At 39.9% G+C, this 14,747-nt stretch overlaps 1 protein-coding gene across 2 annotated transcripts in view; it reads right to left on the bottom strand.

Moving 5' to 3' along the window:
- WWC2 (WW and C2 domain containing 2) overlaps positions 1-14,747 on the bottom strand; it is a 222,893-nt gene that overhangs the window by 44,934 nt on the left and 163,212 nt on the right. For both annotated transcript variants that reach the window (XM_032148966.2, XM_058436916.1), the window contains exons 10-16: positions 13,266-13,355; positions 11,355-11,974; positions 8,026-8,155; positions 7,369-7,449; positions 7,186-7,272; positions 3,993-4,185; positions 1,932-2,093 (exon numbers count right to left, since the gene is read on the bottom strand). In XM_032148966.2, the coding sequence (XP_032004857.1) occupies positions 1,932-2,093; positions 3,993-4,185; positions 7,186-7,272; positions 7,369-7,449; positions 8,026-8,155; positions 11,355-11,974; positions 13,266-13,355 (1,363 nt within the window). The remainder of the gene's footprint in view (positions 1-1,931; positions 2,094-3,992; positions 4,186-7,185; positions 7,273-7,368; positions 7,450-8,025; positions 8,156-11,354; positions 11,975-13,265; positions 13,356-14,747) is intronic.

Below are 14,747 nucleotides of genomic sequence, written 5' to 3'. Positions count from 1 at the left end.
TTAGTCATTAGGGAAATGTCAATCAAAGCCACAGTGAAACACCACTTCACACCCACAAGAATGGCCAGAACCAGAAAGACAGATAACACATGGCAAGGGAGAAACTGGAACCCTCATACAATGCCAGTGGGAATGCAAAATGGTGCAAACACCTAGGAACAGTTTGGCCGTTCCTCAAAATATTAAACACAAAGTTACTATACAACCCAACAATTCTACTCATAGGTAAATACCCAGGAGAAATGAAAACATATGTCCACAAAAACACTTGTATACAAATGTTCATAGCTGCATTTTTCATAATAGCCAAAAAGTGGAAACAACCCAAATGCCCATCAGCTGATGGATAGATAAAATGTGGTACATCCACAATAGAATATTATGTATGAATAAAAAGGAATAAAATACTAATACTGCAACACCATGAAGGTACCTTGAAAATATTATGCTAAGTGAAAGATGCCACAAAAGAACAAATATTGTATTGTTCCACTTACATGCAATGCCCAGAAGAAGCAAATTTAGAGACAGGGATGAGTGGTTGCCTTGTAGTAGAGATTAGTGGTTGCCTTGGGGGAAAGAGGTTAGGGAGAACTGAGAGTCTCTGCTCATGCACACACGGCTTCTTTGGCGATGATGACAATGTTCTAGTATTAGACTGTAATGTTGGTTGCACACACAACTCTGTGAATATCCTAAAAACCACTGAGTTGGGTGCTTCAAATGGATAAACTGTCACACTTTAAATGTGTGAAATGTATGATGTATGAATTACATTGTAATAAAGCTATTTTTAAGTGTGACCATTATAAAAGCATTCTTAAGGATAAAAAATCATATTTCGCCATCTTGTATGCATTGCTTAGTGTCTACCACAAGCCTGGGCATGTAATCTAAAATGTACCATTATGTTTGTTTCCCTTTCACCACCCACTACAGTGTCTACTATAGTTTCTCACACACAGTAGATGATCAATAAAACACTGTTGTTTAATTATCTGACTTTTGCTTAGGAAATGCCTTCCTCATAATCTAAAATAAACTTGAACTCAATAACAATATCCACAAATGCCAAATTCATGATGAACGGCCTCACAAAAGGCCCTTTTGTAAATTTTTTGAAGTACTGTATTGAAGTATGGTTGCTGGCTACAACCCACCCCCCATTTTTTTTGAGACAGGGTCTCTTTCTGTCATCCAGGCTGGAGTGCAGTGGCATGTTCATGGCTCACTGCAGCTTCAACTTCCGAGGGTCAGTCGATCCACCCACCTCAGCCTCCCCAGGAGCAAGGAGTTCAGGCATGCACCACTGCACCCAGCTAATTTTTTTGTTATTTTTGTAGAGACAGGGTCTTGCTATGTTGCCCATGCTGGTCTTGAACTCCTGAGCAAAAGCAATTCGCCTGCCTCAGCTTCCCAAAGTGCTGGGATTACAGGCCTGAGCCACCACGCCTGGCCTTCACAAAACTATTTAATAGAAAATACTGAGGGCTATTGATGTTACAAATGAAAAGCTAACATACTGTTTTGGCTTAATAATTTCAAATTTGCAAAATATAAAAGTGCCAAATGTATAACCTGACAGTGGAATCAAACAATGTGAACACAATGCATGAAATGTATACATTTAAATTAAAAGGTTTTTTCCATGATCACTTAAAACCAGTAAAGCCTCTATGTCAGTTTATTTTTATAAGGAAGTGTGAGCAGAAAAGAGCGCTCCTTTTATAAACCACATTTGAAACAAAGCTGGAAATTAACTTTCTCTTTTTTTAGGAAGCTGGGAAAAACAAAGTTGTGAAAGGAGAAAAGGAAGGACAGTGAAAGTGATAAAAGCATGTTGGTCTCATAGCATTCCATATTTCACATTACTTTCATATTATATATGTATTTCACATTACTTTCATATTATACTCTAAATTTTGACTCACCAAGTCTATAGAATCTACTAACGGCTGGTTTGGTTGAAATACGGAGTCCTCATTTTCTTCATTCTTTTTGCAAGGCATTTGCTTAGAAGGAAGCAAGTTATACCACAGAGTGAAAACCTCACTGGAAAATGGTAAATCTGCCAGGCTGATCTGAGTTCCAGCCTATGTAAGTGACAGAAAACAAAGAAAAAAAAATAAAAGAGAAAATAAAATGTTTAAATTAGTATTTGTTCTGATATAATAAAGATTATTGAATGAGCTTATTTTAGGGTAAAAGAAATGCAATTCTCCTGACATAAAGCATTGCTGGATTTTTTAAAACATGGGGATATGTTATATTTTCAGCTGTGACTAAATAAGAAATAACCCCCAACCTAAAAGCTAATCCTGGGATTAGTTTGTGAGATACCATTTTGCGAAGACCTAATGACTAAGCATGCCTTTTATGTAAATGTGAAATTATTATTATTATTTTTGAGATGGAGTCTTGCTCTGCCTCCCAGGCTGGAGTGCAGTGGTGTGATCTCAGCTCACTGCAACCTCCACCTCCTCGGTTCAAGTGATTCTCCCACCTCAGCCTCCTGAGCAGCTGGGATTACAGGCACGCGCCACAACGCCCTGCTAATTTTTGTATTTTTAGTAGATACAGGGTTTCACCATGTTGGCCAGGCTAGTCTCGAACTCCTGACCTCAGGTGATCTGCCTGCCTCGGCCTCCCAAAGTGCTAGAATTACAGGCATGACTCACTGCGCCCAGCCCCACAGTACTTCTTATAATATGCTGTAAAGGTGACTTGATTATTACAAACAACCTATTATCCACTGGAAAAAAAATAAAAACTCCACTTTGGTTCTTGAATAAGACATCAGATAGCAATAGTTTTCTTTAGAAACATAAGTTAGTAGAATGGCAAAAAAAGTAAAGGATAAAGGCTTTCATATTCCACCAAATCACACACAGACAAAATCTAAATTAAATTACACTCTTCTTTAAGGCTATCAATTAACATATTTATGAACTTTGTTGGCGCCTCTGACATCTATTATACTAAATATGACATCTGTGATACTAAAGCCTTTCTGATAGCCTAACGAGTCTGTTATCTTTGCTTCTTTCTAACTTTATTGTCAGACAATATCCTCATTTTTTTCAAGAAAAGAAAACGAAGGAAAATTAAGAAGAAACCTATCCCTCTTAAACTTTGTTCATCATGAAACGTGTGTTTCTGTGCTTCCCATTGGACTGCAGAGAAAAGCTCAATTGGAGACTCACATTGTTTTCTGAACACATGGGAACATCTCTAGATGCCTGCATTTGAACGCTTATGTAACTTTACTGGGACGTAATGGTTTTCTGGTTATTACGCACAACAGTATGTTAAACTCACAATTAGTTAGCTGTGAAGTCTTCTGCTGTAGCACTTAAATATCATATTGCTTTAAACAGTAACACCACGTCTTCCCAAAAGCTCCAATACTGTGGTGGGGGAGACTGAGGTGAATAAGGGTACTATATAGTACTCAGTGGTCTCGCTTGATCTTAATTTGTAACAGTGAATTATGTGGGGATGTCTTTTTGATATCTGGCTTCATCGCTTACTAGTTGTATGACCGTAGAATATATTACCTCTCTAAGCAGCTCCTTATCTGAAAATAGTGGATAATCATCCATTTCATAACCAATCTTTCATCAGGTTGTCATGAGGATTAAATGAGATAATATACACACAGCACTCACACAAAGCTTGGCATTGGTACTGGGAGTGGTAAGCACACTCCGTGAGTGATAGTTGTCACAAAGGTAAAGTTCTTCTGTGGTTAAAAGGTAGAAAGCAGCTTTTATAGAAAATCACAATTTATAAGCAGATTTTAAAGGTCTGGAATAAGAGAATAAACAGAAACCATTACTTCAGAAAAAAAAGAACACACACTAGATGTGTCCCAAGATGTTGGGCAGGTCTGTAGTGATTTCTAGGGCTGGCAAAATAGCAACTATAAAATATATTCTCAGACCATCCAATCGTAAGTGTTATTTGGTAATGGGAATGATGAAGAATCCTACCAGGCATTCTTCCCTTCGGTGTTTACCGACAGAGCAAAGATCTACCCTCAGTGTCTTCTGTTGTAAGGCTGTTTGGGAAATGGCGACTCTGAACACATCATTGAATAAAATGGATTCTGTGGGCGGATGAACTTTTGTGCGAAACAGACAGCTGACATCAGTTGAGGAAGGAAGAACTGCAACCCTAAAATATCTGCAAAGAACAAGAATAAAATGGATTTCATAGGTACTTTAATTATACCAGATTCACAGCTATCATTTGAAATTATCTGCAAAGAGAGAAAATGAGGGATCATGGAGTTCAAGATCAATCTAAAGTATTGCTGCCATCACGGGTCCGTGCTCAGCTGCATAGATGCTCTGTTCTTAACCCACCCGAGCTGACTACGCCCCTGAGCATGCAACGGCCCAGCCTCCACTCACCACGAGACTGCAGCAAAGGCACATGATAGGAAAGTGAAGAGGAAGAAAATCCGTAGGGCAGACGAATTTAACGTCCCACCTGCCCCATGGACAGCCAATTCCAAAATAAGTTATTTCTGAGCCTGGGAAGGTGGGAACACACTAAGTAGACACTGGTGACTTTATCTCACAGAATCCTCATCCTGAGTATTAAACAAGAGATGCTGATGATCACCTCCCAGGAATGGAATACATTATCCTACTAGAGAAAAAGAAAGGCTGAGTAGCATATTGTTAAGAAAATTTAAAACAGATGAAATAACAGTTCAAAAATATCACTGTCTAGCATCTCCAAAGTCTGAGATACGACAAACTGTTTTAAGAGTCTCGTGCTTTGTAAAATTCAGAGGAAGAGTTATAGAAAAACAGTAACTTCTAATACTACTTTAAAGTGACTTTTCTGAGCACACATTATATGAGGACCCACAAATCTTAGAAACAGCATGAGGTAACTTCCTTTAAATCCCAGAAAGAGAATACTGCTAAGTCTATCCCCTCCACCCCCATTTCCAGGCTTGTCTAATCTAGATTCTAAAACATGGCTTCCTCTGTTAGAAAAACTATAATTCAAATGCAGAACTGAGGAATGTCATATTATTTTGTATTTCATATCAATATTAATTATGGAGATTCGGCATTGAAAACCTAGCGGGCCTGAGGCCCACTGCTGTTGATTAAAGGGCCTTACTAAGACACAGCTCACTGTCCCTAGGAGGCTGAAGATTCAGCAGAAGAAAATCTTTTCTGCTTGTCACAATTAATAATCAAAAAATAACTTTTGAAGTTGGGAAAAAAAAGAACAATTTTAAGAATATTTCGTACTAGCTGTCATGTTTAGCAGTGTCATTATTTAGGGCAAGGCTTTTACATATGGGTTAAGGAAAGATTGCTATATATGTCAGGAAGGTTCGTACCAACTCAAGTGCCTGCACACCGGCTGGGGAGCCGAAGAGCAAATGGCTGCTCATTGGTTGGGCTGAGTATGTCACTGGCCCTACACCACGCAGGTATCACCATGCCTCCAGAAGGGACTTGGTGACATCCTATGAGGTAAGTGAGAATGACCGTGATTGGTTTAGTTGAAGTAGAGCATATTGCAGGTGCACCCTTACAGTGAGTTTAAAGAAGGTGTGTGTTCTTGGGGTGTTCTGTAGTTTTCTCCTGAAGTTGTGCATTAGTTCTCACTGTTTATTGTTTCAATCTCTGGTAGACTTGTCTTCTCCATGATCTGCTTTACTAAAAGGCCACCAATGGCATGCTCCAACATCACAGCTTATCTACTGGTAGGGAGAAGTCACAGATTATATCAAGCCAGTCTTCCTGGACACCGCTGACTGCTGTTTTTCATCTCAGGCTTGGGAAGCAGGCTCTCTGTGTTGATCTAGGCACTTCTACGTGATGCCTGCTCTCCTCACTGGTCTCACTAATGATGTGGACAGTCCACACCTTGATTCAGGAAGTTCTCTAAGCTCACCCTCCTCCTGGAATCCTATCCTACCTCCAGCTTTGATGCTTGTCAACACATTAAAATCTACTATCTCGGCTGGGCTCAGTGGCTCATGCCTGTAATCCCAGCACTTTGGGAGGCCAAGATGGGAGAGCCCAAGGAGTTCAAGACCAGCCTGGGCAACCCAGTGAGACCCTATCTTAAGAAAAAAAAGAAAGCCACTATCTCTATTCTTCTATTGTCAACTACATAATCTCTATCTAGTTCTTTTTCTCTTAGATCCAGTTTCTTCTTTCTGATGATTATTGATTATTGGAATGTTAGGAGGTGAACTTACAAGTAACTCTGTAGGAAAAACATGCAGAACTCTTAAATTTATTCTATTAAAAGTCCTATCACTAAGGAATATACTCTATCATTAAGGAAAACATTCACCTGGCTGGGTATAGAGTCTTGGGGATCACCCCTCAACAGCTCTTTTTAAATTTCCAAAGCCTTACATTGCATATTCAAAATATTATTAAGATCCACTTCTTACAGGAAGTTTCAAGCAGAGTGGACGTGTATATTCTGGATTCTATGTCACAGTGCTAAGTCGAAATCTGGATTCTTCCTGGTACTTTCCAGCCATGAGCCCTTCAGAGTCACTGAAACTCTGATGTCAGAAAATGTGAATGGTGTCTTATTTGTCATGAGCTCTTTAGGCTTATCTGTCAGGAAGCAAACAGTCTCTAAGCAATGGACTGTGTAGCATTATGTCATCACTTTGTTGGGATTCTTGGGTTGATGAAGTGAAATAACTTTAAGAACTCACTGGTCACAGGGAAGTAAATGCTTGATGATAAAAACATACTCTTACATGTAGCATGATAAAATGTTTGACTGGCAACGTTGTACAGACACATAAAATTTAATCACTACATTTTAATGTAAAAGATTAGAAAATTCCTTAAACAACAGTAGTAACAATTACACAAAAACAAAAATTTTACTCATATTTTAATCAAATTCCAACACAGCATAAAACAGTATTTCTGGTTACAAAAAAGAGATTAAAAGCCTTGGCTTCTACTCTTAAAAAGAATCAGTTGAATAAGAATTAAAACTCAGTATGTCTTCCTCACGTTTTCCTTTTCATCTTTATCTGCCATTCATTTAGACATGATCAGCCCTGCTATGTCTTTTTCGTATCTTCATTTTGATGAACTACATGATTACAGTGTAAAATTCTCTTACATGGAAATGCTTCAGTTCCTCAATTTGATCTTCGCTGATTTTACTTACACTTTTGAAGTATGAGGTATCAAGAAGGCATGAAGGTTTCGGAGCTGTGCTATAATCACCATGAAACTTGAACTTTTTGCATTGTATCTGTGAAAAGAGAGGCTAAATGAAGTCAGGAATCACCACAGGCCCCTTGCCCTGCACAGATGTCAGAACTGCTCCTTTCCCATGCACGCTCCTTACCTGAGTCCTATCTGAACCTGGGCGGTCTCTACAATGGCTACGTCCTCTTCACTGTATGTGACATCTTCAATTTCACTAGGTCTGTATGGACAGGGAGTAGATGAACAGTTAATTAATGGGGTTATCGACTGTTATGGTTACAGTTCGCCACTTAGCGATTCTGAATGAAAATCCGAATTAACAGCACTCCTATGCCCTCCCAGTGGAATCGATCCCAGTGAAATCTTACTGTTTTAGAGGCTCTTTTCAAAAGAGTCCGCCTCTGGGCTTTAGGGTAAAGCCTCTCTGATGACTACTTTCCTTATCACTAGAAATATACCACACTCTAGAGACATTTCAGGCTTTCAGAAATACACATGAGAAGCTTCATGTGCCAAACAGGGTCTGGTGAATTCTTCCAATATTCCCACCAAAATCAAGGTTTTTAAATTTTAAAGAGGGTCAGTTGCCTCTGGGTATGCCAATCTGTTTATCGATAATTTCCATGGCTAAGTCATTTTTGATATACTGAAATTTTCAGGCACACCACTTCTTTAACGGCTGAAGTCCTTACTAAGAAAGAGCAGACTAATGGTAGCAGTCCATTTAGAGCATATAACCCACATCCACGGCGAAGGAGATTCGCTGGAGCTAAAAGCACCCCTGCCGAATCCTTACTGTTTCACGAAAGCTTCATAGACCCCACTGTCTCCAGCCACAGACTCATCAGATACGGCAGCCGACACACAAGTGGTTTTCTCCCCAAGCAAGTGGATCACTCTTCTTTTTGGTAGTGATTTTTCCACAACTATGGAGGGGAGGGTGAGAGCACTAATCATAATGTCTTATTTGGAAAAGTTAAGTATTAAATACATACACAGTTTGGTCATGAGCAATCCAAAATAAGATTTCCTTCTGGGAGTCAAGAATGTTAATATTCAAACCTACAGATGTAAAAAATTCAAGGCACTACGACTTATAAGATTCCTGGGACGCCAGTTATTTCAGTCATTACTTGGAAGGGAATATGGTTTTTCTTTGTCCTGAAATATTTTAAGGGAAGGGATGAATTACACAAATTCTCATTGATCCTTAGTCTCTTTCTTTCAAGCATTCACTGCAGTGTTCATATATTCAGGAATAGGAAATGATCTATCTCCCTCAAGTGACATTTCTATCACAGAGAGAGCTTCTAGCTACTCAATGGGTAAGTTTCCACCTCTTTTGCTCTCCCCTTCTCTCCACATGCCATATTCTACATCTCCTGTGCTACTATCCTAACAGAAATTAAGAGAAACTGTCTTTGACTCACAGGAACTCCTCACCAGCCAATACCATTAAAAAACTTTGTGTGCTACTGAATCTTTAGCACCAATGACCACTTAACTTTTATCTCGAACTCATATTCATACACCAGCATCCTGCAGTGAGCAAGAAGCATTCATTTAAGGCTGTGCTCTGTACTGTAATGAGCTGCAAGCCTGTGGTGCTCTTTCATCCTCCAGTGAGTGAGAGTGAGCGCAGGGATCTGTATTGGTATGCATTTCGGCCCCCTTCTGAGCCGTGACTTTACATCTTGTTAAGATGTTTAAGTTTTAAGGCTTCAGATTACAGGATTGATTGCTGCATTTTCCCCTTTATTTTTGGCAGTGGGAATGCTTTTTCCTTGATGATGAAGTGCCTTCTCTCCACCCACCCCCCTTTGTGAGGGGTGAAGGTGATGGCATGATTTATTGATTACCCCCAGGAATAACCACAGCAGCCTGAAATTGACTTTGACAATGACAGTGACTGACCGCGGAAGGCCTTCGTAGTTATTCCAACATGGTTGGTGTCATCCAGCAGGGACTGGCACTGGACAGCAAAGTTCACATAAAAGGGACTTGACTTTACCTGCCTAAGCCTCTGGAGCACTGAGGGAGATGACAAACGTCCCTGATAGGGAGCCACCACCCCACATGCAGGGCAGATGTCCCCTGAAAAAAAGTGCTGGTGACCTGAGGAGAATTCATCTTTCCTTTTTTTGAGACAAGGTCTCACTCTTGTCGCCTAGGCTGGAGGGCAGTGGTGCCATCTCAGCCCGTCGCAGCCTTGACATCCTCCTGCCTCAGCCTCCTGGGACTACAGATGTCCACCACCATGCCCAGCTAATTTGTGACAATTAGCCTTTATGGTTAAATGTACGCTTTCACTTGTTTTCAGACATGCAACTGAATATTATCTGCAATCAAAGCTCTTGGAATATTATCTGCAATCAAAGCTATTTTCTCTTAGGATAACTTTTTAACAGCAGTTTTCTAATATATGCATTTAAAAAGTTAAAAACTGTTTCACAAAAGCTTCAGAGATACCTGCCTCCAGCCACAAACTTTTCAGACACAGCAAGACCCACGTGTCAGGAGCAAGGCATGGGCCAACCAGACACACTTGGAAGACAGGACTCCCAGACCTCAGGGTTACTGGGTGGGTGATGGACTTTAGGCAACTTTTTCCCTCATCACTCTCTCCCTTCTTCTCCAGCATCCAGCCTCACTTACTGCCCCTCCAAACTGACTGAACGTTAGTTAGAAGTGGTCACTAGAGCTGGGCGCGGTGGCTCAAGCCTGTAATCCCAGCACTTTGGGAGGCTGAGGCGGGCGGATCACGAGGTCAGGAGATCGAGACCATCCTGGCTAACACGGTGAAACCCCGTCTCTACTAAAAACACAAAAAATTAGCCGGGCGTGTTGGCGGGCGCCTGTATTCCCACCTACTCGGGAGGCTGAGGCAGGAGAATGGCGTGAACCCAGGAGGTGGAGGTTGCGGTGAGCCGAGATCGCGCCACTGCACTCCAGCCTGGGGGACAGAGAAAGACTCCGTCTCAAAAAAAAAAAAAAAAAAAAAAAAAAAAAAAAAAAAAAAAAAAAAAAAAAAAAAAAAAAAGAAGTGGTCACTAGATACCACTCCAAATACAGGAAGAGCAAAACCAGCTTGACAGGTCAAGAGATGTAGGTTCAAAGCACAGGAAGGAATGCTGGCACAGAGAACATTCCACTTTCTTCTCTTTCTTCTTCTCATAGCTTTCCATGGTTTAAATTCTTAGGACCATACATACAAATAAAAATGCTTCTAGGAACAGGAAGAGAGCACTTCTAAAGAGCCCTGTCTTGTTTTGTGTGGTCAGTAAAACACGTAGCTATGAACAGGACAGCTGTAGATGAGCACTAGGGCTTTTATTTCACATTTTGTCTCAAGCTAGCTCTGGAACAGATCATCCTCCTCAGACCAACAGTGATATCTGCCAACAAGGGTACCATCTTGTGCTCTTTACAATCATATCTAACATATTCAAAGTTCCTGCCTTGCAAAGGAAAACAAACAAACAAACAAAAAATGGTATTTTTCCTGTTTCTGTCTTTTTGAATACAAATGCAGGCCTAAGAACTCCATCTCTAGTAATCTCTTCCCAGGGCTGCAACTGTTAACCTGGCCAGAAGGTGGCAGGGTAATACCATACATTGCAACCTGCTGTTCCAAATTAACTTTTCGCCAGAAAAGGAGAGTCTGGCTGGAAACAAAAACTGTATTTATATAGAATTCCCTGAACAATCTAAACACTGAACCTTGGTACTAATTAGCTACTATGTTAATTGCCTTGGTTTTAATCTGTTTTAGGCCAACTTTTAAAAGAAAATCCTCTTCTTTGCCTTGCTATTTCAGAACTGGAATCTATTTGGAGATATGTTCACAAAATATGTTCCCAGGCAGCTACCACACACAGAGTGTCTCTGGACAACTGAACAGGTACTAAATGATTAAGTCTACTAAATAGGGAAGGTGATTTTTATTTGATAATGAAAAATATCTAGGTATATAAATAAAAACTCCTTCTTAAATGAAGCCAAAACGATTACTCAAAAGAAAGAAAAGGGGAATCATACCCTTTGTTTACATGGAAAAATAACGCTCCAATCATTCTCCTTAAAATCACTAACAGGGAATACATGAAAACAAAGGGCTGCATTTACCTGCAGTTCCTTCATATAATGGCTCCCTAGCACATTCATTAAGGTCTTTATCCTCTGAAAGAGACTGGGAGGCTCCTCCTGAATCAGAATCCAGCAAAATCTGATTTTCGATGAGGCTGATATCTGCAAAATGGCTACTCAATTCACAGTCTTCAAAGTCAGCAGTGAACTGATGGAGAGAGGCATCATGAGAAGACATGGGAAACGTGCCTTCCAAAACCAAGGGAGAGCCTGGAGGAGACAAGGAGGAAAGGGAGGACCTCGAGGACAGGGAGGCCACCGACTTTGGGGCCTCAGCCAGTGGAGGAGTGTGGCCTGTTGCTGCAGCTGCCACCCCACAGAGTCCACTCTGGCCAGGCTGGCTAGGGGACTTGACCACCTCGTTTTCATGGATGGTGGTGATGGGTCCGGAAGGAATGTAACCGCTTTTCTCTTGCAGAAGGAAGTCCAGTTTATACTGATAATCCACATCTATCTGATCACTTTGACTGCTGTAATAGAGTTCAGTGGAACTGAGGGAGTTGAGTGACCCTCTGCTGGAGGTGTTCAGAGAGCCCCGACTCGATGCCAGGGAACCCAGGCTGCTCCCAGATGACATGGACAGGGTGCTGGCAGAGAGGCTGAAAGACGAAAAGCACACACCATAAAATCTGTTACAAAGTGGAAAACCAAATCACAATCCCTACTGGCTCCCTCAGTTCTGCAGAGGGAAGAAACCTGCTAAAGAATGGAATCAATGGCCAGGGACAGAGGAACTCCCTATCACGGCCATGTGTCAGTTAACGACCGGGTCGAGTTTTGAGAAATGCATGGTTAGGTGATTTCATCACTGTGCAAACATCACAGAGTGTACTTACACAAACCTAGACGGTACAGCCTACTGCACACCCAAGCTATATGGTATAGCCAATTGCTCCCAGGCTATGTGTGCAAACATCACATAGTGTACTTACACAAACCTAGATGGTACAGCCTACTGCACACCCAAGCTATATGGTATAGCCTATTGCTCCCAGGCTACAAACCTGCACAGCAGTTGCTGTTCTGAATGCTGTAGGCAATTATAACACAATGGTAGTACTTGTGTATCTAAACATAGCTAAACCAGAAAAAGCATAGTAAAAATACAGTATTATAATCTTATGGGACCACTATCATATATGCAGTCTGTCCTTGACCAAAAAGTCATCACGTGGCACCTAACTGTATACCATGTCTATGTTTCTTCACTAACCTTTTCAGTCTTGCTCTCCAAATACTCTTTAAGTAGCAAATCTATTCTTATTAAACATTATCCTCCTTTTGCAAAAATAAAAGGAATCAAATACCTGTTGATAAGTTTATTTGCACAGACATCTAGAAGCCACTTTGCGATTAAAAAATATTGAAAGGAAAAAAAAAACAGGGCAAAAGCATTAATGTAGTTTTTTATTAAAAAAAAAAAAGCTTTTTATTTTTAGAGAAAAGAAGGCAAGCTTATAAAAAGAAAGAAGTCACACAAAAGACCCTTGGTTTCACTCACCTTTCCTCTTTGTGTGTGAATGTGAGGAGTGAGTATTTTTCTCATCAATGTAAGGAAATCTATGGCTATTTCAAGGCAAAACTCCCCCACTTTCCCTTTTTAAAAAATGGGGCAATGGGAAAAATGCGTTATTTTCCTAAGTGTACTGACAGCTAAAACATATCTTGTTTCTATAACATATTTCAAATGTATTCCAAATATGACACTGGGTTCATGCAAAAGAAAATGTGACTTTTAATCTGATCACTCAAATATTAACTGTACTACTAAAATGATTTTATTTACTTTTAAGTAGTTGGAAATAAAGTGAAAAGTAATCAAAGATGAACAAGAACATGCCTGAATGTATTCGGAGAAAAGCTTTCCCCTCAAAAATCTGATAAGCTCACCTTTTAAGTTGTGAATGCAAATAAGTAGTTAATTTAGTAGTTTCTTCAAGTTTCTGTAGCAGCTCTTTTCTTCTCTCTTCCAATCTCAATCTAGGAAGAAAAAAAGAAATTATTTTCAAATGATTATAACAAAATATGAAAACTAAAAGAAGATTCTTATTGTATAAACATTACAGATCACAAGGGAAAAATGTGAATGGGCTCCACAGACAGAAAACAGGACACCAGCAAGAAGTGTGGGAGGCAGAGCTGCATGAGCCAAGCTGAAGGATGGGGAGGGAGCGTTATGCCTCACCACCATGTCACTGAGAATTTAAAATTGCTGGTAGCCTAGAATCTTTTTAAATGGGTAAATAATATGGTCTTTTGAGTTGGGGAAGAAGAGTCAGGAGGAAAACAACCATGAAAACAAAAAACTAAACAAAGACTAAGAATCCTGACACAGATCTGTGACTTGGGAACCCTTTCCTAAAATATTTCACAGCAATAGTAAAGGTCACCCTAAATACCAAATTTAGTAACGCTTGTTCCAACATAATATTTAGCGATAACATTCCCAACCCTAACTTGATAAGAATTTCAGCAATTAAGAAATAATTTTGGTCCACATTATCATTGTGGGCTAATTTGGGCTCAACTGTTTAGGGAAGAGGATGACCTAAAAGTGACTTCCCTTCTGAGCTACAGCACATCTCATCACCTGCGTCGGACTATCATAAAATTTCATCCACATTCAACCGCAAAAGTTTTTCTTTTTTTTAGAGTACAGCATTATAGAACTGTATACTTAAATAGTAAGTCATTTTAAAATATACTAAGTACCCAGGGGTTTATGCAACTAAGAGTCTGCGCAAGTATGGCCTATGTCACGTGAAGGTCTTTAGACATCATTGAAATAAAGTAGTTCAGAGTAGTGAGCAGCAGAATGGAATTCAGAAAAAGGGCACCTGGGTTTCTAATCTTGATTTGCACCTTACTAGCTGCATACCCTTGGTAAGTCACTGAATCAAGGGTCTTACTTTTCTCTTCTGTGAAATGGTGACTATAATTCCCCTGCGTCTCCCTGGTAAGGCTGTTAAAGGGATCGACGGAGTAATGTATGGGAAAGTGCTCGACAGAGAAGAAAAACAAATCTGACTTGTTCAAAGCCTCAGCATGCCCTGCAAAGCGGTGACATAAAAATTAGCCACTTTTCTTTGGAGAAAAATAAAATTTCCTTAATTTCTAATCGCTTTGAAATGTTATATATGTTTTCCGCAGTAAGGAAACATGCCCATATTTTATTTATAGGTATCTATCCCTTTGATGTGTCAACAACACTATTCCATTATATGTTAAACTAAAAAAAGTAATTCTTGCCATTTTCTTTAACACTTGAAAAGCGTGATAAATTCTTAATTCTTGGCTTTCAAAGGTGTACTTTTAAAAGCAGCAGTCATTTTTAAAATCTTTCAAATATAAATAAAAACTCAACAAGGAAAA

This window comes from Hylobates moloch, unplaced genomic scaffold, assembly GCF_009828535.3.
Source record: "Hylobates moloch isolate HMO894 unplaced genomic scaffold, HMol_V3 SCAFFOLD_3, whole genome shotgun sequence".
NCBI classification, from domain to species: domain Eukaryota; kingdom Metazoa; phylum Chordata; class Mammalia; order Primates; family Hylobatidae; genus Hylobates; species Hylobates moloch.
Note: the sequence above shows the minus strand (reverse complement) of the source record. Positions and strands in the feature narration are given on the sequence as shown.